The following is a 24,003-nucleotide window of genomic DNA, read 5'->3' as shown; positions in this document are numbered from 1 at the left end:
GCAAGCGTCACCACTCGCCTCTTCCTCTCACTTCGGCGATCCAAGCACCAGCTTCGATCATGTCGTTCTTCAAGGGCACAAGCACTGACCAGGTAACAGATCCGCCCTGTCTCGTGTCTGTTCCGCCGAATGATCAAACTCATCTTGCACTTCGCTCGCGGTCGACGCTCGAACACAAACAGGATCCCCGGTTCAAGGACAAGCAAGCAATGCTGCTCAAGAAGATGTCGTTCCCCCGCACGTTCGATACCAAGGTGGGTGCAAACTTCCCTCGTTCCTCCACTCGCCTCTGCCCGGCTCACTCTTTGATCCACAGGTCGACATGCGCAAGGTCGAGATCACCGTCATGAAACCCTGGATTGCCAAAAAGGTCATTGAGCTCCTCGGCTTCGAGGACGATGTCCTGATCGAGTACATCAACTCGCTCCTCGAGGACCAAGACAACCCTGTCAGTGGACCCGCTCAAATGCCAAACCGGTCGTTGTGGCTGACTTTCGATGTCTCCTTAGGTCATCGACGCAAAGAACCTCCAGATTTTGCTGACTGGCTTTCTCGAGAAAAAGACAATCCTGTTTATGGAACCGCTCTGGAACCTGCTCCTGTCGGCCCAGTCGAATCCGCTCAGGGTTCCGACCGAGCTGCTCGAGGAGAAGAAGCGCGAGATGCGCGAGCGCGCTGAGCAGGAAGCGATCAAACGACGCAAGGAAGACGAGCTACAGGCGATTCGCAACCGCGAACGGGACCAGCGAGCCGGACCAGGACGTGGAGGCTTCGGAGGAGGAGACCGAGGTGGATTTGGTGGGGCAGGCGGGAGAGGAGGGGGCAGAGGAGGGTATGGCGGAGGCCGGGACCGTTTCGATGACCGCGAGAGAGGAGACCAGCGCGGCAGTGGATACGGCGGCAGGGGAGGATTCCAAGGGCGACGAGATGATCGCGAACGAGACGCAGGCTACGGCCCACGAGGAGGTCCACGAGACGACTACCGAGTGAGGATACTGCGTCCTCCAGATCCGACTCGGCAACTGACCTTGCATTCTTTACCTCGCAGCGCGCACCGCCTCGCGGTCGTTCCCTCTCGCGGTCTCGCTCGCCACCGCCTCGACGTTCTCGACCTCGTTCGATCTCCCGCTCTCGTTCCCGTTCTCGTTCTCGTTCGCCATCTCGATCTCGATCGCGCTCGCGTACGCCGCCGCGCCGTTCGAATCGACGATGGTCATCAACGCCTCCTCCCTCGTCGCGACGAACACGCCGCCGATCATCGTCCCCGCCTGCAGCGGCAGCCGCTCGAGACGGCGCAAAAGTTCCTCGACGCAGGTCTCCTTCGAGGTCGAGAAGCCCGCAGCGCGATCGTGATGTGAGCAGGCGAGATGGAAAGAGACGTGAGCGATCGAGGAGTAGAAGCCGCAGCGTGAGCAGGAGCAGAAGCAGGACTCGATCGCCGCCGACGAACGCGAGACCGGCAGCCGACTCGAGGCTCTCCAAGTCTCGGTGGGCGGACGACTCGGCTGCAGACAACGACAAGGTATGTCTCAATTCTCGGACATCTTCATGCCAAGTCCAACTCGTACTGACGCTGCGACTCTTGCCACAAAATTGGAGAACAACCTCTAGGATGCGAGCTTGCAACAGCGAGAGAGCGAGTTGAAGGAAGGCTTGTTGAGGAAAAAAGTAATGGCCTCGAGACAGGCCAAGGAGTGAAACAGGGAGCCGCTCTATTCGCAAAGAGGAGCGCCTCGGAGAAACAGAGGCGGTGCTGTACCGCGACAGGAGGAGGGTTGTGATGCAAAAACGTACTACGCTCGAAATTCTGCTCGCCGTGCTCTACCAATGTGCCACACTGTCTTTGTTGCCTCCTCTTTGCGAGTCTCGAGAGTGGGACAAGCCGGAAAGCAGAAAATGCGAAAGAGAATTCGGACAAACGGGTCGCGACGCGTATGAGTTCGCGCGACCGTCTCCGAGACAAAGCAACGTTCCCTTTCTCACGCCCTCATTGTCGTGCCTGCTCTCTCCCGGGAAAGTGCCGCTCACGCAGACAAGCCGCCGTATCGTCTACAAAAGGACGTGGTCCGACCGGAGAACGCCCAGCCGAGTTTGCCACGCGCATCGCACACGCCTCTCGCGCCTGCATTCCGCAACAGACCTCTCGCCTTCCTCTATACCCCCCGAATTCAACGGCAACGATGAGCACTCTGCCACGCTCGAGATCCGAGCCGACTGCTATGACTGCCGTGCGCCACGGCAGCACCTCGAACGAGCCAGCCCATCACAACCCGCACGCGCCCGCGACACGAACGCTAAGGAAAACTTCCTCGTTCGCCGACCTCGCCAAGAAACACCTCAAGAGGTTGAGGAACCGTGGCGAAGATTTCGACTTTGGCTGTCAAGGCGACGCCCATGCGCAAGACTCGTTCAAGGAAGACGACGAGGAGGACGAGCCAACTCTGGCGCCGCGCAGGGTCAGTGCCCTCTTTGCAGATTCCTCCTACCGCGTGTGCTGATGACGCGGATGTCGATCGTGCAGCCGACGGTCCGGTCGTCCTTGCCGTTCGCTACCGTGGAATCGGCACCACCAAGCCGACCAGCGGCCCCGCTCGAGGTGCTCGACGAGCGAGACTTTTCGCCACAACAATTGCAAGAGCTGAGGCGCAAAAAGGAAGAAGCGCTCGCTGCCGACGCGTGCGTCGAGTACATGCAAACCCACACAACTCACCGCCGTCAGCACTCTCGTACCCATTCGCGCTCGTCCTCGAACCCCCAGAACCTGTTCCCGCTCCCTACCATGTTTGAGCGACTCAACCTACACGACCATCGAGATGAGCCCACCGTCACTGCGTATGCGGGCGTTCGTCCGAGAGCGGATTCGACGTCCTCCTTGTGCTCTTCTCGACCAAGAACGAACGATTCCCTGCCTTCGTTTGCCGGGTCCGACGCAGCAACGTACTCTTCCGCCGGCTCGTATCCTCCATCGCCTGTACAAACGAGTCGACCTACGTTCGCAAGTCCCGGAGTAGGAGCCGCCGCGGTAGTGAGCAGAAAATTGGACACGAGTGACCCTGCGCATCAACCTCGAGCGTACGCCTTCATTTGACGAATCACGTCCACCAATGCGACTCTCTCTTTCGGTTTCCCCTTGCAACGCCCTACCTTTCATCTATACCCTTGGCACATTCGACTGCCGACCTTCATTTACCCCTACATTCGTTTAATCTCTTGTCACTTCGCAATCCGCACGACCAGCAGTACCCGCCCTCTCTCTCTTTTGACCGATCCCGACGATGTCCCCTAGTCTACTCAGCATCCCGCCTCGGATTTCTCTCCATTCTGAAAAAGAAATTATGAGATCGCTTTGTCTGGTTCTCTGTCACTCACTCTTTTTCCTCGCCATGGCTGATTTGCACGAACTCCGCCACTTGTTCCTACTCGGCTCTCCAATTCAAAAAGTCTAGTTCCTCCTTCTATCCTTGGACGCCTTCCACTAGGGTTTTACTCCTTCTCGAGGTCTTCTTGCACTAGCTCTCTCGCGCTGTATCGTTATGGGGAAAGGCACTCGCAATCACGAATTCTCGTGTAGCCTATTGCTTGACTTTTCGTGAACTGAACGACACGAGTGAGCGAGGTCTCACCAAGAGGAAAGAGCTGTCACCCTCGCCCTGCGAGGACCCGTCGATTGTGGAAGAGCAAAAAATCATGGAGCAATTGCCGGCACGATCACCTCTCCAGATTTGCGCACGACTCGACTGAAGTATTTTGGTGCGATAACTCCATCTCTTCCGGCTGTCAACACGACTTGGTTCGTCGAGGTAAAGATTTCGATCCCGTCTGCAAGAATGAAAAGGCGTGAATGGGAATCAATTAGTCTGAAAGTAACGAGACATGGTCCTTAGTTATAATCGTGACTCACCGGCGAGAAGCGCAGGTACGTCAAGGTAGATGAAGAGATCGCAATTTGCCCTCATTCCTGGAAAGCAAAAAAAGTTGAGCAACGCGGGCTTCGGAGCGACGAGCTTTGAATCTTACCGCTCGTGACGCCCTCGTCTCCGTGCAGACCGATCGCGCAGTGAATGTGGTTGCGCGTCATGACTCTGAGCCCTTCTTTCTCTGCAGAGAGGCAATCCACAACCGGATCAATCTTTGGGCATGACCTTTCGAGGAACTGTGCTTTTTACCGATTTGGGGCCACAGACGGTAATAAGAGCCATGCACCATGGTCGGGATCTGATCCGCCTTGCCGACCGGTTTCAGCTCGAGCGCTTCGACCTGTCAATTACGCCATGTCGTGTCAGCTCTCCTTCTTTGCCCTGCAATGGTACAATCTTTTTTCGTACCTTGATGCTGTGACCTTGATTCGCTCGGATCCACAATTCGTCCTGACCTCCTTCCCCAGTCGGTTCAGGTCGCAAGGTGAACCGTTGTTTCGCGTTGTCTCGCACGATCCTCTCGAGCGTTTCCAAATTGCAACCTTTCAACTTGGGTCTCTTCATCTAAAAAGCGAGTCGTGTCCCATTTCATCTCTGATCAGCACAAGAGTACAGCAGGCCCAAAGCCAACCCTGAAGGACCAAGTGCGAGAGAAGGGACATACGAGATCTTGCACCCTGACAAAGCCGTCCTCTCGCAACGTAAGCGACTCTTTGGCAGCTCCATGACGCAAGATGTAGCTTAGAGTCTTGCTCCATCGAGTGTCTGGATCGTCCGTTGGTCTACCTCGAGCAGTCTTGGGCGGCTTTGCCGTGCTAGCGTCGGCAGCAGGCACGGGGACCGTTGCGGTCACGATGGTCGCGTCTGGGATTGTAGCTTCGGTACTCATGGTTCGAGTCAAAGTGGAACAAGTCGACAGGGAATGAGGATCCGAAAGACAGGCGCAGCGATCCATAACCTGTTCTTCGCTCTCTCGAATGATCCCGATTCATACCAGCGCTCGAATCGCCATAGACGTGATCGAACTTCTACAAGACGAAGCGGAAGGCCCAAACTATGCCAGCTCCGTTTCTGCCGCCAGAGTTATGGACCAGAATCATTCAACTCGCATTCGACTCGACCAGTTATGAACGCATACCGACATTCTTGCCATGGCGAACGGTCAATCGAACTTTTGAACGTATCGTGACTGAGAATGTGCTCAGCACGGTCGCAATCTTGGACCTGTACGCGCTCGAAGGGTACATCGAACATTACTCGCGGTTCCCACCCGAGTATGCCGAGCAAGTTCGCACCCTCTTTGTCAACTGGGATCTATCAATATTTCCAGACAGACCTGAAATGCGTCGAGCTGGAGGCAAAGTGTGGCGAAACAAGTTGAGGAGATTGTGTTCGAGCTGTACTCGGGTCAAACGGGTCGAAATGACTGGTCCCGATCGCCGTACCGGTCTCTTCCTCTCGCTCGATTGGTTCGAACCACTTCAAGGTGCTTTCCCGGACAACCCCTCCAAAGAAATATGATCAAAAGCTCAAATGTTCCGACACTCTCGATTGATCGAAAGCAGATTCGCTCGAGTCGCTCGTTCTGTCGAAACTGTTGCTCGCATCGTATCCAAATGTATCTCGACTGCGGTTCGAACGAGTAAGGTCCCTCACGTTGATCGATTGTCACCCGTACGCATTGTCACAAGCACGAGCGTTCTTTCGGCATTTCCCAAACCTCGTCTCGCTCGAGATCGACAATGACAATTGTGACAAAACTCTGATTGAAGCGTGAGTCTTTTTGACTGTTAGTCAGAGTTATATTATCTGACCCCTTTTTCATGCGAAACCCCTCATGAAAAGAGCGCTCGTATCATCGGATCCTTCGAATCGTTATGTTCCTTCCCTACAGCATCTCGTCATACCCCAATCCCATTTCCTCGCTCTCTTCACTCCATTTCCCCTAGTCACAAAAGCAGAACCTCGTCAACAAGAAGACCAAGACGAGACATTACCAACTCCAAGTCATGTTTTCCCAAATACGATCACGTCTCTAGTTTTGACTCGAGTCACGTTCCCACCCCCTCTGTTGGACCCTTTGAGACAATTCGTCCTCAAATACGCACTTCTTGGAGGAGGTCAACTTGAAAGACTCGAGTTTGAACTCGAGCAACCATGAACCAATCGTTTTTATCCCTCTCTGTTACATAGCCTGTTTCGTACAATTGTTGTCATCTATCAACGCAGAATCTTTGCATTTATCTTACCCCAAAATGGACCTCGTAACACGAACCGGCCGCGCTCGAGAGATAAGAGAGAGAGAGAACCTTTTTCTTTTGAAATTGCTACAACACAGCTCATCACTTTGGAGGAAAAGGGGCGGGAAAAAAGGCGACGTGGGAGAGAAAAAGAAAGAAGAATGAATAAAGCAGAAAAGAACAGCACAATCGAAAAGGTGGGAGGCGGGGTTGCTTGGAGGGAAAAGCTAGAAAAAATGACAACACGGGTTTTCTTTTGCGGGCAAGAAAGCTAAAAAGGTAGGGGAGAAGCTGGGCGAAATGGGAAGAAGGGTAGATAGAATTGAAAGGAAGGGTTGAATAGGCGAGCGGAAGACACTGTTTTGTAGATGCAAGGCTAAATCTGCAGACAGACAGACAGACGAGGGAAGGGGTTTGACCGGCGCGAAAGAGTGGGTATCATGCATGATTTACGAAAGCGGTTGGAGGAGAAAAAAGAGGGTGATGTGCAAAGAATGGCAGAGGGGAGGAGAAGGGCTCGCTCGTCTGAAGGCGATCGATACGGAGTAGTAGTATCGCCTTGAGAGTTTTGCTTGAGGGGGGGATGGGTAAAGTCGACAGAAGTGATATCGTAAGCTGAAGGGGGGTGCATTTGTTACTTTTGAGAGTCGTTTCGATTTGCGGTTTCAGACCGAGTCGACTCGGTCAGACAAGTTGAGGAGCAGAGTTGCGAGACATCGTTTCGTGACCATGTCGCCTTTGAGGAGAGGCGAGAAAGTCGCGTCTCGTAACGGCTCGGGAAGACAAGCTCGGAGCGCTTCTCGTGCCCTGTTACGGGTTAAACCCAAATCATCGATCAGGAACTGCCACGGCGTCTGCGGGGCGGAAAAAGAGAAGAGACTTGCCTGAGGTTGTCGCTCAAGCGCAAGTAGCACCGCACGACGTGCTTGAGCAACCGCACAGCCTGGGTCTCCACCAGTTGCTGCACCATGTTGCTCAGCACGGTTCCGACCGCGTAGAAACGTTCGTACGTTTGACAGATGTACCCGAGTCCCATCTCGTCGAGCAGGATCTTTTGCACAATGAAAATGGCGACCGTTTTCGACAGTTCGGAACCCGTCTCCATGATGCGGAGACACAGCGGGATGATCTCGGTCGACAGGAGGAAATTGATCACGTCCGAATTGTCGTTCTGTTTCACGAGGGCACCGATCACGCCGAGCGAGGTGAGCCGCAGGTACTCGAACGGGCGGGTCTTCGAGGTCGTGTTGAGGAACGGGTACAGGAAGAGGGGGATGTGGGCCGAGAGAAACAGCGATCGCGTGTCGTTGTGTGACGCGACGCACTGCAGGAGTGCGAGCGCGTTGCAGACTCGATTCGATGCGTGCGCGGTCAGCGACGGTGGCGCGAGCAGAGGGTATACGGATACAATTTCCTGGAGCAGTGCCGACATGACACCTGGAAAAGGGGAGGTCAGACTGAGAATGGGCAGAACGAGGGAGAGGCGGGCGCAACTGACCGAAAGAGTGCCACAGCACGAGGGCGAGGTCGTCCCACTGTTCGCGCTTCTTGCTCAGTTCGAGGAGGGCAGCTTCGCGCGTGTTTGGGTTCATGAGGTCGACGATCAAGTAGTACACTTTTTCGTTCTCAGACTGGGCGCCGGCGCCCGGGATGCTGCCCGGCTGGATGAGCGAGCTCGTGATCAAAGGGGCGCTCTGAAGGAGGAGCTTGCCGCCTCCGGTGCCGCCCGTGCCGGTCGAGAGTCCACCGGTGGCGCCATGAGGCAGACCGGGGGTCTCGGAGCGCGAGAGGGACCCGCCGCCTGGCTGAGACGGGGCGATCGAGCTGCTGCGGGCGTGGTTCGACTCGCCGAGTCCGTTCATGGCGTTGACGGCGGCGGACGAGACAATCACGCCCGAAGGCAAGCCCGGGTTGTTGATCGACTGACTTATCGAGAGGGGCAGATGGGACGACGAGCCGCCGTTTGCCTGGGACGCTCCTGCGCCCCATGGGTCGACTGCGGTGTGATGTGCAGCCGAGTCGTGCGAGTGCAAGAGCGAGGGCGAATGCAGCGGCTGTTGCGGGCGGCTGTTGAGCGCTGACAAGAGCGCCGAGGTGTTGCTCATCTTGGCGTGTGGTCCTCAGCCGAGGGACGTGCAGTCTGGCGGAATACACTCGCGATCGATTACGACGGATGCAAGAGTGCAAGAGTGCGACTCGACGGGAGAGAGGATCGAGATCGACCGAGCGACGAGGGGAACAACTCGCGCGGGCGAGCGGATCAAGCGATGCGAGGTGGGCGCGTCGGGCGAGGTGCAGAGGCGACTCGAGGGTCGGGCTACGAGCGGGGTGCCGACGGTGGGCGCGGTGACGAGGGAATGCGGGCCCGTGACAGGCGAGCGGGATTCGAGGATTCGAGCCGCAAGTCCAACTTGGCGCCTGGGTCGAATTTTGGCCTGGCGAGACCTCCTTCTCCTCCACCTCTGGTCAACCCCCCCTCCTCTTCTTCCACAGCTTGTAAGCCGCAGATCCACATTCGGTACACCACGCCTCGACGCCGCACCTCGCCCGGTCAACTTTGCTGCAGCTCTCAGCGCGCACTCTACGGGAAAAAAGTGGTCAATTTGAGCGAGACCGGGAAAAACGGCGTGTCTACGAGAAGGGGGCAGGAACAGCACACAGTGCAAGCAGTGGCGAAGAGCAGGCTATTGCAGGAACGAGACCGGGCGGGCAGGCGCGCGCACAGCGAGGTGTAGTCGACCTTCGGACTCGATTCGATCCCATGCTGACCAACCGCTTCTCTCTCTCTCTTTCCCTTCATCCCGCGCTTGTCGCTCTCTCTTCTCTTCTTCTTCTTGTACCACCATCTCAGTCACAATGGGTACGTGGTTTCGAGACTCGACTCGGCGGTCAGTCGGGTCGATGCTGACCTCAGCACCCTTGCACGATTCCCAGGACGCCGCCCCGCTCGTTGCTACCGCTACTGCAAGAACAAGCCCTACCCCAAGAGTAGGTACAACCGTGGTGTCCCCGACCCCAAGATCCGCATCTTCGATCTCGGAAGGAAGAAGGCCTCGGTCGACGAGTTCCCCTTCTGGTCAGTCGCCGTTCAACCTCTCTTTTCTCCCGAGTCGCATGCCCTGACACTTGACATCGCAGCGCTCACCTTGTCTCGAACGAGTACGAGCAACTCTCGTCGGAGGCCCTCGAGGCTGCCCGTATCTGCGCCAACAAATACGTTGTCAAGACCTCTGGAAAGGACTCGTTCCATCTCCGAGTTCGCGCTCACCCCTTCCACGTGATCCGTATCAACAAGATGCTCTCGTGCGCCGGAGCCGATAGGCTTCAAACCGGTATGCGTGGAGCGTGGGGCAAGCCCTACGGAACCGTCGCGCGTGTCAACATTGGCCAGATCATCCTCTCGGTCCGATGCAAGGACTCGAACAAGGCCGTCGTCATGGAGGCCCTCCGTCGCGCCCAGTACAAGTTCCCGGGACGCCAAAAGATCATCGTCTCGAAGAAGTGGGGATTCACCAACCTCTCGCGTGCCGAGTACCTCGAGAAGCGTTCGATCGCTCAACCCGACGGTGCTTACGTCCAGTTCGTCAAGCCCCACGGTCCTCTCGAGGAGAACCTCCGCCGCCTCGACCGCATCGGTGCTTAAACACGCCCTCTCACTCTCTTGTCCTGTGATTCCCTCAAAGAGTGTGTGTTCGTGTTGCGGTACCCGCGTGTTCTAGTAGAAAGGGGGGAGAAACGGGGAATGAACGCCCAAAGCGTCGGGATTCTTTTTTGGTTGCGCTTCTTTGGAACGTCGTTTCTATTTTTTCCTACCTACATCTCTCTTGCGACGAGGAGAGTCGCGAGTGTATCGAGATTTACTACTCTCGAAAGCGATAATAAATCATGCGAAACTTTTTTTATGGATAATCCTTCGTTGATCGTTGATCGCCTCCATCGCCACAGAATCGAACCTCGACTCTCCGGTCAACGATGAGCTCTCAAATCGCAAGGACTGCATTCAAACAGAGCCTGAACCTATCAGCAGTCGCTGCACGATCTGGTAGCGCCGTACGATCCTACTCAACTCCTTCGACTCCTGCGCGATCGACATCTCCCTCCGATGCTACCTCGAGCGCAACGTCCAAGAAAGTTCAATCGAGACCGACGCCTACTCCTCAACCTACCAACTTGCCAGGTTCGAACTTGCCCGCAGCGCATCCGACTCGATACTCGCCGTTGACCGTCTCGGTCGTGACCAAACTCGCGAAACTGTTTGGGTACCACTCGCAAACTTCGACTGCGATTCGAACGACGAGCGACTACTACGATCGATGTGCCGAGAGGGGCGAGATTGAAGCTCCATTTTGGTACGAAGGTAAACTCCCATTCCTTTTCATCTCTCTCTCTCCTTCCTGAGACTGATCAATCTCCTTGTGTCGACGAGTACAGAGTGCTCGCTGCCTCCTTCGTTTCAAACGTGGTTCTCAATCACGACTTTGCACGTGTGGCTCCTGACCGTTCGATTCCGATCTCTGCCTTCCCCACTCGGTCAAACCTATGTGCAAGAGTTCATCAACCACATGTTCATCGACATGGAGTTGCGCATCCGAGGTCCGTACGCCGTCACGCAAGGGAGGTTGATCAAAGGGTACATGAAGGACATGCTCGAACAGTACCATGGCAGTATCGCCGCGTACGACGAAGGCTTGCTCGCAGGCGATGCCGTGTTGGCCGCTGCGTTGTGGAGAAACATGTTTGGAGGTGGATGGGGAGGGATTGGAGGCGTCAAGGGCAAACGTGCTCCGAAAGCAGGCGAAGTCCCGAAACTAGGTCCGAACCCGATTCAAGTTGAAGCACCTTCTGCTACTGCTGCTGAATCGACAAATGTCGATCTCGCGGTCGATCCGATTCAAGCAAAGTTGCTCAAGAAAGGAACCGATGCTTCGACCATGTTCAAAACGGACGCCCCGCTCGTCGATCCTAAAACTGCTGCTGCGATCCCGATCAACCCGTTGTACCCGGAAGATCCCGACCTCGAGTTTGTTCAGAGTTTGGAAAAGATTGTCAGGTTCGTACGCAAGGAGGTTCAGAGGTTGGAGAGGTTGCCAGATGCAGTCGTCATGCAGGGACTCAAGGAGGGCAAGGGCAGTTTGACAGAGTTCACAAGGATCTGAGGGAAAAGACTCTTTGTTCCTGTCAAGCTCGATTGCAACATTTGCTCCAATTGTCTCTCGCTCGTGACCGTGTCTCGGAATGCCAAGAGTCGCTCACACTTGTCAGATGCGCTTTCGTGGTGATGTGTGAGTGTGTTTTGTTGCATTGGCAAGGACAAAGAAGAGGAACAACAACAACGTAGGAAAAACACGACGGGCTGAAGCAAATCTCTTTCAAGCCTTCTTCCTTAGTCTCGGCATCACGATACTCTTGCGTTTGCGTCGTTTCGGAGCAGGTGTCGTCTGTTTCGGTTCTGCTTGCGATTTTGAGGCAGCGTTCCTCTTTGAAGGCGAGGACGAAGCCGTAGGGGGCGACTCGGCGTCTGATCCTTCTTCCTGCTCCGATCCCGCCTGCAACTCGGGTGATATCGCTTTCCGTTTCTTGCTTTGTCGGTTTGACCTGATCGAACTGCTGTTGGAGTCTTCCTCGTTCCCTTCCTCGGCATCCATGTTAGTTTCGTCGACATGCTCCTCCTCTACCCCGCTCGTGCCGGTTTCGACCTGGTTTTGACCAACATTGATTCCTTCGATAGTTTCGGATTCTTCCAATCGCGATACGACAGCTGTTTCTTCTCGTGCCCGCTGTTCGAGATCCTGATGATCGTCACTGACCCGAACTGCCCTTCTCGCGCTGTCGAGTCCACGTTCAACATCCCACCAACCTTCGACAGGTTTCCTCTCCCTTGTGGGTCTCGACGAATTGGATCTCGCTGGAGTTGAGCGTCCCGGTGCAGACGAAGAAGACAAAGTCTGATCAACGAGAGTGGTCGAGCTTTCGTTCGAGGAGCGCTTCCTGGCTCTCGACTTGCGGGAAGTCGGAACCGAAGCAACCGATTCACCAACGTCGAGTTCAGGTAGCTCTTTAGAGTATTGTGAAGCGTTCTCGCTGCCGCTGTATGTGGTCTCTAGTCGGGGTGTTGCGGTGAGAAAAGCTTGGATCTTGCGGCCTTTGCGTGAGACCGAATCGGCTTCTTCATCACGACGTTTTCGGAATGCTTGATTGAGTGTTTGAGGGACGTATCCAAGTTCGTCATCAATGACTTGATCGTCCTTGTGACCAGATCGTGTCGTTCCCGAGTCGTTCTCTGTGAAAGTGCTCAAAGGTGGCGGCTCATCATGAACCTCGCTAGAGGACGAGACCTGAGATTGAAACTCGTTACGCTGCAACACGTAGAGTACAGGTCCACTCTGACGAGAGGTGTTGCCTATGGGCGATCGAGAAGGCGAGTCGACCTGCACCGTGGGTGCAGCGCTCTCATCGTGATAGATTGTGACAGACGGTCCAATTGGGATTGGTTCCGGTGACCCGGAGTCATGCGAAGTGGGTGCGATAGCCGAGCCTTGCTTGGCACTGGCGGGAGCGCTAGCAGCCGCAAATTCTGAATCGACAGACTCGGGCGGAGTATCGCGAGTAGCGATAGCTGGCATGCTTGAGGGACTCAGCAATGGATCAGGGCGACCGACTTGCATATTGCTTTCGGTTTCGTCAAGTGAGGTCTGTTGATGCTGAGGTTCTTCGAGTGCCGGCGTCAAACGTTTTTCCAGATTTGAAGAAGAGCTCCTGATTGGATCTGGCTCAGGCGCGACAAATGTAACGTCCTCTTGCGGCGATTCCAAAGACGATGCTTCGTTAATTATAGACGATGCCCGGGCGAGCTCCCCTAAATCGGGCTCTTCAGGTCCTACCGCCAACGTGTCGAAGTCGTTGTCAATATATCCCTCAGGCAAACGTTCGCCATCATCCGATTCGTCGATTCCCCCACCGTATTCATGATCGGGACCGCCGTCATTGTACTGTTCCTGAGCGATGGTAGCAGACACAGACTCCGTGCGTAGAGCTTCCGATTCACGATCCGGTTTTACCTCTGGTGCTTGATTCGATAATGCACTGTTTCTTGCGAAAGAGGCATCTAGAGATCCAGGACTCGTGTCTCTAGGATCACCGAGCGAAGCGAGTGATGGAGAATGGGCGATTGAATTCTGTGATTCGATGAGGGCCGATGATCAGTACTGAAGGAGCCACATGCTACCCGATGTTAAACTCACTTCGATCACGGCATCGACATCTGTCCTTATTCCACCTTCCCCACTTCTCAGCAACGCCGACTTCTGCGATACTTCTGGTCGATCGACAGGAGGGATTTCTCCTCCGACGGTTCTTCCGGCGTGGGTTGTTTCGTCGTTTGGAGCTCGAATGTTTTGTTCATTTGTGTGAAATTGGCTGTCGGCTTGGTCTTCCACCTCGGTAGTGTCCGCCGGGTCTATAAACGGAACAGCTGCGCCGTACAGAGCGCGGTGTCCTAGCGACTCGGCAGGTATTGCGAGAGCAGGTACTGTCTCGATGGACTCGTCGTTGGGAGATGCGTCGGGCGCAGCTGATCGTTCCGACAATTGGGGCTGTGGTGTTCCAGGTTGACTATCGTCAAGGTTGATTCTCGAGTCTGTCTGTGGTGACGGGACCCTACTCGGCGCTTTCGATTCGATCGAGAAGAGTACATCTACTTGGTCTCCGACGACGGATTGTGCGGTATCCAACGCCGCTACGGCGGACTCTTCGCTCGAGGTTGGTGCGAGGTTCGTTGGGGCAGGAATAGTTTCACTAGATACAGCTCTGGTCCAAGCGAGCCGTGGAGAGCCTGACGCAGTTTCGTCTTGTTGGCTTGAGGCAGCGATTGATGGCGCAAGGGGAAATAGGAATGGATCGACAGTAGGCGAGACTTGATTACTATTCGGTGCTCGGCCGCGAGTCTGCCTTGGTGGCGTCTCTTTCCTTGAATTTGCGGGTTGATGAGAGTCTGTGTGTTGCTCAGACGCAGGAGGCAATGTCGCGTCGTTGACGATGTCGTGTCGTGTAGGGGACTGAGCGGTAGACCTCTTTTTCTGCGTTCTTTCGACCTCGCGGACTGTCGGCTGTGGTTCGAAGGTCTTCGCCGGTCGCTTCTTGGTCGGACTGATGATTTCTTCGAATCCATCGCTGCTGTGGCCCATAGCTTCCCGCTGCAAAAACTCCTCGACTTCGAGATCGATCGACGCGTTCGATTCTTCCTCGTCGTCGTAAAAGTCAGAGAAGCTTGGGGTAGGCGGTAAGATCGGTTCGAGAGGAGACGAGCCCCGCAAGGGTGAAAGAGGATAGGAGGGTTGAGGCGGTTCAGGTGAAGCGACTTTGAGATGTTGAGCTGGCGGCGAGCCTTTGCTGTGAGGCAGAGGCGGAGAAGCTGGAACGCATCAAAGTCAGCAAGATTTCTCTGTGATGATTGACTCGCAAAGGATCTGACCGAGACGAGGTGGAGGAGAACTCGAATCGAATCGAATCGGTACGATCTCGTCATATTGCCCTGTGACTGAGCGAGAGCATGCGCATCGATAAGTTTAAGACAGGATCGGGTTATGAAAAGGCATCGATTATACGTACTTGTAGGCGAGAGAAGCGGAAAGATTGGCCATTCCTCCTCATCAGAGTCGGTCTCGCCTGAGTTGTCCTGATTCCGGACTTGATCAAGTCTTGGTAGCGTCCAAGAGCTCGCAGCGTCCACATCCGCGTCCCGAACGTTGGAGAATGCCTCCTGCGCGCTCCCGGGGCCTTTCGTCTCGGTACAATCCGGCACGGCGACTCCATGGGCATCTCCCAGTGGAGCCATTTGCACATCGGCGCCCACATGATTGTCCATCCTCGCCTCTTCTCCGCCCTGATCATTTCCTGCTGCGACGATCCGTGCCTGAGGCAGGACATCGTCCGCTTCCGACAGATCGCTGAGGTCGCTCATGCCTTGATCCTCCGGCATTGGGGAGCCTTTCGGTTTGATGACTCCGTGCACCTCATCCTCAAAGTCTCGGTATAGCTGTGCGATTTCCTCCTTCAAAGGCTCGTGTGTTTGAGTTGGGGTTACCATGAAAGCTTCTGGAGCTGGTGCGGAAGGTACTGCTCGATCTGTTTCGGCTGTATCTTGAGATCCGTGCACAGCGATCGAGGCCGAGGCATTCCCGACGACCGTGAGGCGTATTGAGTGCAGAGGTTTTCGAATTTTCCGCCTTCCTGGACGAGGGTGGGGTGCAGCAAGTCGGAGGGGTACTGACAGAGCCGTCAGGAGATTTCGCGCCGGCCCGCTCAGATTCGGAATGAACGAGACGTATGGTCCTGCATTCGCTGTCAAAAGTGGTCGTCCAATTCTGAAGAATGAATCGACTAGGGTGGGGAATGCTGGTGGCATCTTAGACGGTTCTGGCGGGATTTCGACTGGTTCTGGCGGTTTCTCAGTCGTTACTGTCGCGATCTCGGTGGCTTCTGGCGCAACAGCTTTCGATGAATGATGATCGGGCCGGTTGGATCGGGGAAGACCGGCGGGATCTAGAGTAGCCGGAGGACGTGCTGGCGATACGGTTTCTGCGGCATCGGGCAGACGAGGTTCTTCGGCTTCGGTGTCTAGACCGCCTGATATCTCTTCTGGTACAGCCGTACTCTCAGAGGCCACGACGACCTCCGAAGTCACTGTTTCGATCCAGCGCTCGACAGACTCCATCGCTTGCTGCTTCGGTACGCCGAATTGCGTTTTCTGCTCCGTCGTGATGTACTCGAGATCCTTCGCTCTCAACCGCTTCTCACTCTTGGCTGGCGAACTCTTGTTGCTGCGCGCTTTCCTCTTTCCCTTCCGGTCTCTGAGCGCCTGAGCCAGTTCTTTCGTAGTCTGGTCGTCGAGCCCATAGCGTCCGATGCTGCTGGAAGATTCTGTCGTAGTCCTCGCCCTTGTCGGAGTCGTTCCAATCGGGATCTTCGAGGTTGAAGCGACAGCATTAGCGGTGACGGTCCGTGGAGGCAGAGTTGCGAGGAATTTCGCCGGTCGCAACGCGGTTTCCTTGAGCAGTGAAGTCCAATTTGCGGGTATCCCGTCCCCAAACAAGAGCAGGTACTCTCGCGGTATACCTGCCATGTACAAATAGTCAGCTCCGGTGGAGACATGTGCTCGATAGGCCTTCCGAGCATCTCGCGCTTACCGGCTCGTTCTGCCTTATCGAGCGCAGGTCGTCCGATCAGCTTGAACTCGGCCAATCCTTTCGGCCACGCTCCTTGGAAGCGAGTGGCAGTCGTCCTAATGACGACTCTGACTTGAACTTCGGATTCTTTCGAGGTTTGTTGATCATCCACAACGCTGATCACCTTGAGGCACAGCTCTCGCCGAGTTGCGTCTTTGTACGCGATCGTCAGGTACCAGTCGTTCAATGCCACTGCGGCTGACATCCTCGCCAAGTCCTGTTCTGCCGATAGCCTAATGTTCCGCTTCAAATAAATGCTGCCCGAGGCGCCCTATCGCCCGTCCAGCCGCGATTGAGTATCCGTGCGATGTATACTGCCGGGATCGATGCGATGCTTCGAATGGCTGACAGCGCAGAGCGAGACAAAGTTGAAAGAAGATTGATTGACTTGATTCGAATTTCGAATCTCGGCAATTGCAGCGCCGCACGCAAGCCGAACTGTCCGAACTTCGCGAGGAACGATGAGTGGCAGAATCTATGAAGATGTATCTTACAATGACCCAGATCTATGATACGGTATTAACCAAACTCGAACCCTAAAAACCTCCGCAGATGAGGTTGTGAAAATGGAAACAGTTTTGATGCCTTCGCGTTCGTACCAATTCCTCCTATGCAGGTCTCTCGACGAGCGCCGTCGATCCTCCGTTCCACGCAGCAACTCTCAATTCCGTGACGAGCGAAACTTGACTCCCGCTCGTCCCGACGAATGCAGTTCCAAGCGAAAGGATCGCTTGGTCGATCGCAGCGTCATACCATCTGGCGGCGTCTCCGTATCGTTTTTCGAGAGTCTCGAACGTTCCGAGCGCTCGGTGATCGATGCGATACCAGCCGAGGGAATCGATCGAATCGAGGAAGATTCTGTCGTCTTGTTCGTCGGTTGTCACGAGCACTGGATAACCGAAAATCAATGACTGGCTTTTCTCGAATTTAGGTTTCGCAAGTACGATCGTACCTTTGGTTCCTCGAGGAGCATTGGCAAGCATCGGTGCCACTTTCTCGACGTAGCGGTCGATTGCAGGCGTGCAGTTGTGACCGGTGGAACACCATGACTTGAAGTCCCCCCGTCGCAAATGCACCGTAATGAGATCCTTCGGGATAGTCTTTGTCTTGAGTGTGCGCAGGGTGGCATCAAGCGCAATGTCCCATACGGCTGGGGAAAACTGCATGGATACGGGTACGAAATTAGACAGGTATGATCGCCTGCGCTAATGCATGCATCTAAGACCACTCACGTCGACATATTGTCCGACAGCCCACCATTCCGGGTGAGTACCTCGGTGCGAAATGGGCAGCATCGTCATGGCGTCTCCCTCGGCCACTTGCTGGCCCTTGAATCCGTCGTACCAACTGACTCCACCTGCGTGCGCACTCGCGTGGTTCAGGTCCCACAAGTTCGAGTAGCACAAGAGCTGGTCGTTCAGCATGTTGGCAGGGATCGTGGTGTAGTCTGTAACGAGAGGAAAATCGTATTGGCTCAGGTCCAACAATCGATTCTGCTGATCTCTAAGGGCTCACTGTTCTGCTTTGCAAACTTTTTGATGCGCTTGTCGCGTTCCTCTCGGTCAAAGTCGAACAAGACAAACGATTCGATCGAGTGCTGAAGACCTTCGCCAACCCGAGGGACTCGCCACACCGTTTGAGCGAGATTGTGTTCGTCAAAGCTTCTGCCTCCTTCAAAAGCGTTGTTACCCATCACACACTGTACCGTAGACGTGAGATCTGGTCAGATCACACATTCGAGACCAGGGACGAGCACCAGCACTTACACCAATTTCATCGCGCACGGTCTTCTCGTGACTGCGATCCAATGGTTTGACATCATCCCACCTGTGCGCAAATTCACACTTGAATCAGCCCGAGATGCATGATCTACGCGAGGAAGAAGCTTACTCGACAAAGAGAGCTCCGGTCTCGTTCCGGTACTTGTCCAAATCGAATAGGTCGCTCATCCGGATCATGGCTTCTCCATAGTGATCGGCGTCTCGCCAGCTCGGGATGATCGCAACTCGTTGAGTGAGTTGAGCGAGGTACATGAGGGACAGGGCCGTGAGATGCTGGCCGGTCATTCCAGACTGGATTGGGGCACAATCGATCAGTCAGTAGGGTCCCGATTTGAGTCGTTACAAGGTACCAGGCCCACTAACCCAAGAGTCAAGAGTCAGGTATCGTAGGTCAGGCCCTGGCATGATCCGACGAAACAGTCAACACCGCAGGATATTCCGGACAGCAACCGAGACGGATCTCACGGAGCGCATCATGATACGATTTTGCGGGAGCAGCAGAGGTTAAGAGCTACCGAGCACACGAGTATCGTCAACGATTTGCGACAAGCAAGAAACTGGCGTAGACGTACCGTCGCAGGGGTCGGTACTCTCTGCGCCAAGTTCGTTGTCGGAGAGGTCGTTCTCAGCTTTCTCGTGCCGTACTGCCACTGATCCCTGTCCGTCGTCGGAGTAAGCAGCAGGTTGTAGCCAATGATGCTCAGGGCGATCACGATGCCGACTTTGGCAGCGAGGGGCCGATCCGACCACAACCACTTGTGCGATTGCCTCATCCTGCGCACCACGGGATCCTCCTCGGAAGGCATGGCGAAGCCCTTTTCCGTGTCCGAGTCTGAAGTCGAGACCTTGCGGAAGGCCATCGCGATGGCGGAAGGAGTATGGGTCGAGTCCGGGACGCGAGGTGAACTTTATTATCTTGGCACCGCCGAGAGGCCGAGGGGCCGAACCGTGGCATTGAAATTCGACTCGAATCGATGCTCCTTACGACTCGGACAACAGGGTATGGAATGCAAAGCTACAGGCTACACATCATAGAGGAGAAGCAACATGAGAACAAGCACGACTGGCACTGAACACAGAAAAACCTCAGACATCAAGCGCTATTTCACGTTTCTTTCATTCTTTCTGCCTTTTGCACAGAGCGGTACATAGCCTACTTGGCTTTCGCTTTGCTTGTGATCGCCTTTTTGACCTTAGCTTTTGCAGGCGCTCGCTTCTTCTTGGAGGTCGTCGTATCTCCGTCCACCTCAACGACGGACATTGCAAACTCGTATGCTTCGGCCTGTGAAGCATCCAGGCGCGTCGTAGTTGCTATTAGGATCCTCGATAACCCGTGCGAATCAGAACGAGAGCAACTCACCAGGCGTTCACCGTAGTCTTCAAAGTACTTTTGCGGTTTCGGTTTCTTACTCTTCGCGTAGAACCTGACCGCAAGCGGGTTTATCATGAGTCGATCAAACTCTTTGTCCTCGCCCAACAGCTTGAGTTCCGAGCGCAGTGCCCATGCGCTGGTCAGCGACTTGTTGTCAGTACCGTGCACTAGGTTCTCGAATGACTATCGTCGCGACTGACCCCGAACGAGTCTCGTCAAAGTACAGGAGCGGGACACGGAGTGCGGCAGTCTTGGGGCGAGCGGCGGCAAGTGATTTAGGCATGTCGGGTCCATCGGGATCGGCGATCTCTGCTGGATAGAACGGATGGCTCCCGCCACCAAATCGATGCCAGACGAGCACTCCTAGAGACGTACGAACGCATGTCAATGCCTTGTGCGCAGAGAGACACGATGTCGGAGGAAACTTGGCTCACCATCTGAAAGATCCGTTTCGTCGGTGACAGCCACTCGATCTGCAAATTTTGCAATCGCAGCTTGCCACTCGCGCAGCGGTACAGATCCCTTGCTCGGCGATGCTTTGAGATCGCTTGCGCTCGAAGCCGGAGCTGCTGACTTAGGTTTGGCTGGAGCGGCCTTCGCAGCGGGTACCGGCTTCGACGTTTGTGAATTCGATGCTACGGGCGTTGCCGTTTCAGGCAGAGCGATAGTAGTCGTTGCTGGCGTGACTGGGAAGTGGTGGCGGTCCAGTCAGTACTCGGTGCAAGGGAGTTTTCTAGGAAAAGGATCATCTTACCCGGTTTCCGCCTGGACGCACCCTCCGGAAGAACCCATCTGTACAGAATGAGGGTCAGTGCCTAGTAAACAGAGGCGAACCATTGATTGCGAGTATACCCTGTTTCGAAAAGCTTGAAAGAATCGCGATTGCTGATGGAAGCCTCAGCGCTCAGATCCTCGTCGGGTTGAGCAGTAGCGTCGGGCTTTGAAGAAGCAGTAGTCGCAGACCCAGAACCGTCCTTTTCGATCTTGGCCTTCTTGGCCAGAATTTGGGCTTTAGCCGTTTTCGAATTCTCGACCAGAGGATCGACTGCCTTCCTCTTCGTGCCGCCTCTGGTCTCGGCGGTCCCCTCCTGAATCATCGGCTCAACGTTCTCCGCTTCGTCCTTTGTCTCCTTCTCTTTACCTCCTTCCGCCTCTGCCGCTTCTGCCTTTGCTTTCGCCTTGGCTTCCTTCCTCCTGATTCTAGCCTGCAGTTCCTTCTCCTTTTTCAGTTTGTCCTCCTCTCTCTTCCTCGCTTTGCGATCCCGTTCCTTCTGCCTCGACCTCTCGACCTTTTCCGCTCTCTCAAGTTGATGCCGCTCGATCCTCTCTTGTTCGAGTTTGCGCTCCTCTTGCTCCTTCTCGGCCTTGTCCCGTGCTTCTTGTTCCGCTTGCGCGATCCTGACTCGTTCCCGTTCAGCTTCCTCTTCTCGTTCTTGCTTGTCTCCGAACGGATCCTCGACGTCGTACCATATGCGGTCAAACTCGTCCACGACCGCGACACCCTGTCGATCCTCCCCTTTCTCTTCTTGCTCTTCCGGCAGCACTTCGAGCAATAATTGAGGTGCGAGTCGTTCCCGGGTCGAAACCGCCGAGTTCGGATCGTCGAGGTCTTTGACGAGCGCCGACAAGAGCGGTTCGAGTTTTTCAAGAATCTTGACGGCCTGACGATGGATCGGTGAGGAAGGTTTGTTGTACTGTTGGGCGTTGTTCATGACCAACATGGCATCGTTCTGCAGTCAATACAAACCACTTTGTCAGAACCCCTTGTTCGTTCCTGAAGCTCCCTCGGAGCTAGATGGCGCGCATGTCAAGAGACAATCACGTACGGCGAATTGTTGTGCAGTCGTGTACTCGTGTCGATCGAGCTTCGTCTGCATCTCCGACCAGTGCATCGGGGTTGTAATAATGTCGTGATAATCTGGCACGAGTTCGGGGTCGACTGCGTTTAAAAAATACTGCTGACGGTCCCAACTGCACCTCGAGCGACGTGCTCGGTGTCAGTACGAATACCCTCAAGGGGGGAAAAAAGGGTTCCGAAACTGGAGAATCATCTAAATCTCACGCGATGATTTCTTTGAGTGCCTCTTTCAGTCTCGTCTCCTTTGCCCACACAAACTCGTCGAGCACACTTCGTTTGATCCAGTTGAGTCTCTCGAGCTTCTTCTTCTCGCGTTTGCGCACCTGTTCGGTCAAGATCCGAACTTTCTCGAGGTCGGTGCGCAATAGCTTGATCAGTTCGAGTTTCGCCGCCCGATCCGAATCGGATTGTAGTCGGGATGTCGCCGAAGCGGTCCAAGGCTGGTAGCACATGACGAGTTATTTGCGTGGTCAGTTCTCGTTTTTGGGAGAGTGGTCAAAAGAGAAAGATAGAATCGAGGAAATGTCGCTCACTTCGAGGTGGATCCGTTTGAGCAGAGGGGCACCTCTCCTGCCTTCGCGCTTCAAGCTCCAGTACCGGCATACGCTACTCAAGACTTCTTTCTTGCCGGTCAACCCTTTGATCCTCGCAATGTATGCCATGATCCGTTCAGAGATGTAGTTGGGGATCAAGGGAGTCTGTTTGATCGGAGACAGGTGGGTCTTTTTCGATCGAAGCGATTTGGAGGAAGCGAGAGGGAGAACATGAGACGAGGTACTAGCTTTGAGAGGTGGCGGAAGCGAAGAAGTCGAAGCCAGGGGCGGGAGAGCCGGATGGGAGAAATGCGGTTGAAGGCCCGGATGTGGAATCGCAGGGATTCGAGTGGATGACGGTACTGCCGCTCGAGACTGAGAGAACTGCTCCCACTATTGCCGGATCCGAGTGATCTGCGTCAGGTCGTCTGCTGTGTTGGGAAATTCGGAGAGAAATGTTCGTACCTGTACTTGGCCATGCTTGTCGCAGTAGCTCTTGAGGTCGCCTCCAGGTCCGGAACTGTTCGTGCCTGGTTGCTTCATCCTGACTTCGAGCCCAAATTCGCGCGCACAGGTGACATGGTAGGCCGTGTAGCAATTCCTGTTGCTGCATTGAATGCACGCTCCGAGCTTCTTCTTGCAAAGGTAGCAGTTCTAGCAATTCGCGTGATCATCAGTGGTCGACAGATAATACATAGGAACCCAGGCAACGTACCAGTTTCCATCTCGATTTTGGTACATTCTCAACGCCGTCGATTGGTTCCATGTAAACCGTGTTGCTAACACCAGTCTCTGGAATCCAGATTGCGCAGAGCAAGTGGCCCCAATGACCGGTCGTGGTCTGCTTGAACGCCCCGAATCGATAAGGGCAGAAAACGCAATCCTGTACCGAGAGGCAATAGCCGAATTCAAGACTGTGGCTAGTTAGAAGGAAGGAAGGAGCGTACAACCGGTTTGTCTGGCGAGACGGTGCATTTGCGGCACAGCCATTGTCCCTCTGGGATGTACGGCACGCCGTAGCAGTCTGCTCGAGCTCGAAATCAGTCCAAACCTGCTCCCGTACAAAGCCAAACGTCTTTGGTGCGTACCTTGATGAACTGCGAGGTTGCACCCATCACAAAAGACGATCGCGTTCGAATTCTCACACTCGCCATCGTCGCAAATGGCGCACTTTTCGTTCTCGGATGGGATCGCGTTCGATTTTTTCGGGATCGACTTGGTCTACAGCACGTAATTGACGGGATCAGTGGCATGTCGGGCATAATCGTGGGGATCAAAGGTTCGGTGCTCACGAGGTCGAACCACTCTTTCTCGAGTTTGTCCATGATGATTTCGAACACTTCGTACGCAATCGGTGGGAGCGCTTCCTTCTTGCGATCTGCGTTGAGCGTGTCGAGCCACACTTTGTCTGGATGGGTCCATAGGAATGGATCAGTCCGGGCGAGTGCGAGGGTACGTGGGGAACAGCTCGAGAACGACTTGCCATGCTCGTCCATGTCGTACTCGACCTGCTTCGCGAGCTCAGATTCGAGTGGCTCTGTTCAGGTCGTTACGAGCGAGTCAGTACCAGGCAGGACGCGTCGCGGCGAGGGCGAGGGCGAGGCGACTCACGCAGCCATCGCAGGTACCGTCCTCCGCCTTCGTGAGCACTGTGGGCGCACTCGCGGTAGGCATGCCACTCCCTGCCATCGTTGTAGCCGAAAGGGAGAAACTGGGGCTGGTGGGCGAGCGACGGCGGGTCGTGCTGATCAACAGGCAGCATCGAGAACGAGACAGCAGGCAGGTCGAGCTGTTTCGACGACGACGTCGGAGCCATCTCGGCGAGTCGATGGAGCACGCGTCGGGCTCTCCACGATGTGAGGTAGGCGTGGGAGACGCGTCCGCAGGTGGTCGTTGAATGCGGCAGCGCGCCCGACCTGATCGGATTCGCTGCTCTCTCCCGACTCGAGTGATTTAGGTGCACTGTAGGCGTACAATTACCAGCACGTCTTTGTATAAATCTCGGGAATAGATCGACGAGTCCACCTGCCGCGGAACTTGCGCAGTTTGCAACTTGCGTCGACCTTTGCACCTCGCTGT

At 55.0% G+C, this 24,003-nt stretch overlaps 10 protein-coding genes across 10 annotated transcripts; 5 read left to right on the top strand and 5 right to left on the bottom strand.

Annotated features, from left to right (window-relative positions):
* Window positions 1-59: 59 nt before the first annotated feature.
* JCM15063_003871 (PWI domain-containing protein) lies at window positions 60-1,358 on the top strand (the record flags this gene model as incomplete). The annotated part of the gene is made up of 4 exons (XM_076676915.1): window positions 60-92; window positions 183-254; window positions 317-448; window positions 510-1,358. 4 exons carry the CDS (start codon window positions 60-62, stop codon window positions 1,356-1,358), a joined length of 1,086 nt encoding a protein of 361 aa, XP_076535897.1.
* Window positions 1,359-2,219: 861 nt separating this feature from the next.
* On the top strand, window positions 2,220-3,088 carry JCM15063_003870 (uncharacterized protein; the record flags this gene model as incomplete). Its single annotated transcript, XM_076676914.1, has 2 exons — window positions 2,220-2,456; window positions 2,522-3,088. The coding sequence occupies 2 exons, from the start codon at window positions 2,220-2,222 to the stop codon at window positions 3,086-3,088; spliced, it is 804 nt and encodes a 267-aa protein (XP_076535896.1).
* A 597-nt stretch (window positions 3,089-3,685) lies between these two features.
* TPT1 (tRNA 2'-phosphotransferase) lies at window positions 3,686-4,806 on the bottom strand (the record flags this gene model as incomplete). Its single annotated transcript, XM_076676913.1, has 6 exons — window positions 3,686-3,819; window positions 3,902-3,958; window positions 4,018-4,098; window positions 4,167-4,257; window positions 4,326-4,481; window positions 4,582-4,806. 6 exons carry the CDS (start codon window positions 4,804-4,806, stop codon window positions 3,686-3,688), a joined length of 744 nt encoding a protein of 247 aa, XP_076535895.1.
* A 167-nt stretch (window positions 4,807-4,973) lies between these two features.
* On the top strand, window positions 4,974-6,078 carry JCM15063_003868 (uncharacterized protein; the record flags this gene model as incomplete). The annotated part of the gene is made up of 3 exons (XM_076676912.1): window positions 4,974-5,403; window positions 5,483-5,690; window positions 5,763-6,078. The coding sequence occupies 3 exons, from the start codon at window positions 4,974-4,976 to the stop codon at window positions 6,076-6,078; spliced, it is 954 nt and encodes a 317-aa protein (XP_076535894.1).
* A 744-nt stretch (window positions 6,079-6,822) lies between these two features.
* On the bottom strand, window positions 6,823-8,262 carry CAF40 (CCR4-NOT core subunit CAF40; the record flags this gene model as incomplete). Its single annotated transcript, XM_076676911.1, has 3 exons — window positions 6,823-6,964; window positions 7,042-7,594; window positions 7,656-8,262. 3 exons carry the CDS (start codon window positions 8,260-8,262, stop codon window positions 6,823-6,825), a joined length of 1,302 nt encoding a protein of 433 aa, XP_076535893.1.
* A 751-nt stretch (window positions 8,263-9,013) lies between these two features.
* RPL10 (60S ribosomal protein uL16 RPL10) lies at window positions 9,014-9,800 on the top strand (the record flags this gene model as incomplete). Its single annotated transcript, XM_076676910.1, has 3 exons — window positions 9,014-9,017; window positions 9,092-9,233; window positions 9,296-9,800. 3 exons carry the CDS (start codon window positions 9,014-9,016, stop codon window positions 9,798-9,800), a joined length of 651 nt encoding a protein of 216 aa, XP_076535892.1.
* A 329-nt stretch (window positions 9,801-10,129) lies between these two features.
* On the top strand, window positions 10,130-11,313 carry CBP3 (Cbp3p; the record flags this gene model as incomplete). The annotated part of the gene is made up of 2 exons (XM_076676909.1): window positions 10,130-10,514; window positions 10,589-11,313. The coding sequence occupies 2 exons, from the start codon at window positions 10,130-10,132 to the stop codon at window positions 11,311-11,313; spliced, it is 1,110 nt and encodes a 369-aa protein (XP_076535891.1).
* Window positions 11,314-11,526: 213 nt separating this feature from the next.
* Window positions 11,527-16,585, bottom strand: JCM15063_003864 (uncharacterized protein; the record flags this gene model as incomplete). The annotated part of the gene is made up of 5 exons (XM_076676908.1): window positions 11,527-13,332; window positions 13,399-14,567; window positions 14,628-14,693; window positions 14,765-16,270; window positions 16,342-16,585. The coding sequence occupies 5 exons, from the start codon at window positions 16,583-16,585 to the stop codon at window positions 11,527-11,529; spliced, it is 4,791 nt and encodes a 1,596-aa protein (XP_076535890.1).
* Window positions 16,586-16,988: 403 nt separating this feature from the next.
* Window positions 16,989-19,021, bottom strand: JCM15063_003863 (O-fucosyltransferase family protein; the record flags this gene model as incomplete). The annotated part of the gene is made up of 9 exons (XM_076676907.1): window positions 16,989-17,269; window positions 17,333-17,540; window positions 17,613-17,827; window positions 17,896-18,079; window positions 18,147-18,207; window positions 18,271-18,452; window positions 18,525-18,559; window positions 18,627-18,672; window positions 18,734-19,021. 9 exons carry the CDS (start codon window positions 19,019-19,021, stop codon window positions 16,989-16,991), a joined length of 1,500 nt encoding a protein of 499 aa, XP_076535889.1.
* A 293-nt stretch (window positions 19,022-19,314) lies between these two features.
* On the bottom strand, window positions 19,315-23,740 carry JCM15063_003862 (uncharacterized protein; the record flags this gene model as incomplete). Its single annotated transcript, XM_076676906.1, has 16 exons — window positions 19,315-19,443; window positions 19,522-19,669; window positions 19,734-19,896; window positions 19,968-20,219; window positions 20,288-20,325; window positions 20,386-21,263; window positions 21,360-21,504; window positions 21,596-21,831; window positions 21,925-22,317; window positions 22,390-22,578; window positions 22,640-22,807; window positions 22,872-22,948; window positions 23,013-23,145; window positions 23,217-23,332; window positions 23,408-23,461; window positions 23,536-23,740. 16 exons carry the CDS (start codon window positions 23,738-23,740, stop codon window positions 19,315-19,317), a joined length of 3,324 nt encoding a protein of 1,107 aa, XP_076535888.1.
* Window positions 23,741-24,003: the final 263 nt, after the last annotated feature.

Source organism: Sporobolomyces koalae (assembly GCF_050403365.1).
Source record: "Sporobolomyces koalae JCM15063 DNA, S_koalae_JCM15063T_v1_ctg6, whole genome shotgun sequence".
NCBI classification, from domain to species: Eukaryota; Fungi; Basidiomycota; class Microbotryomycetes; order Sporidiobolales; family Sporidiobolaceae; genus Sporobolomyces; species Sporobolomyces koalae.
Note: the sequence above shows the minus strand (reverse complement) of the source record. Positions and strands in the feature narration are given on the sequence as shown.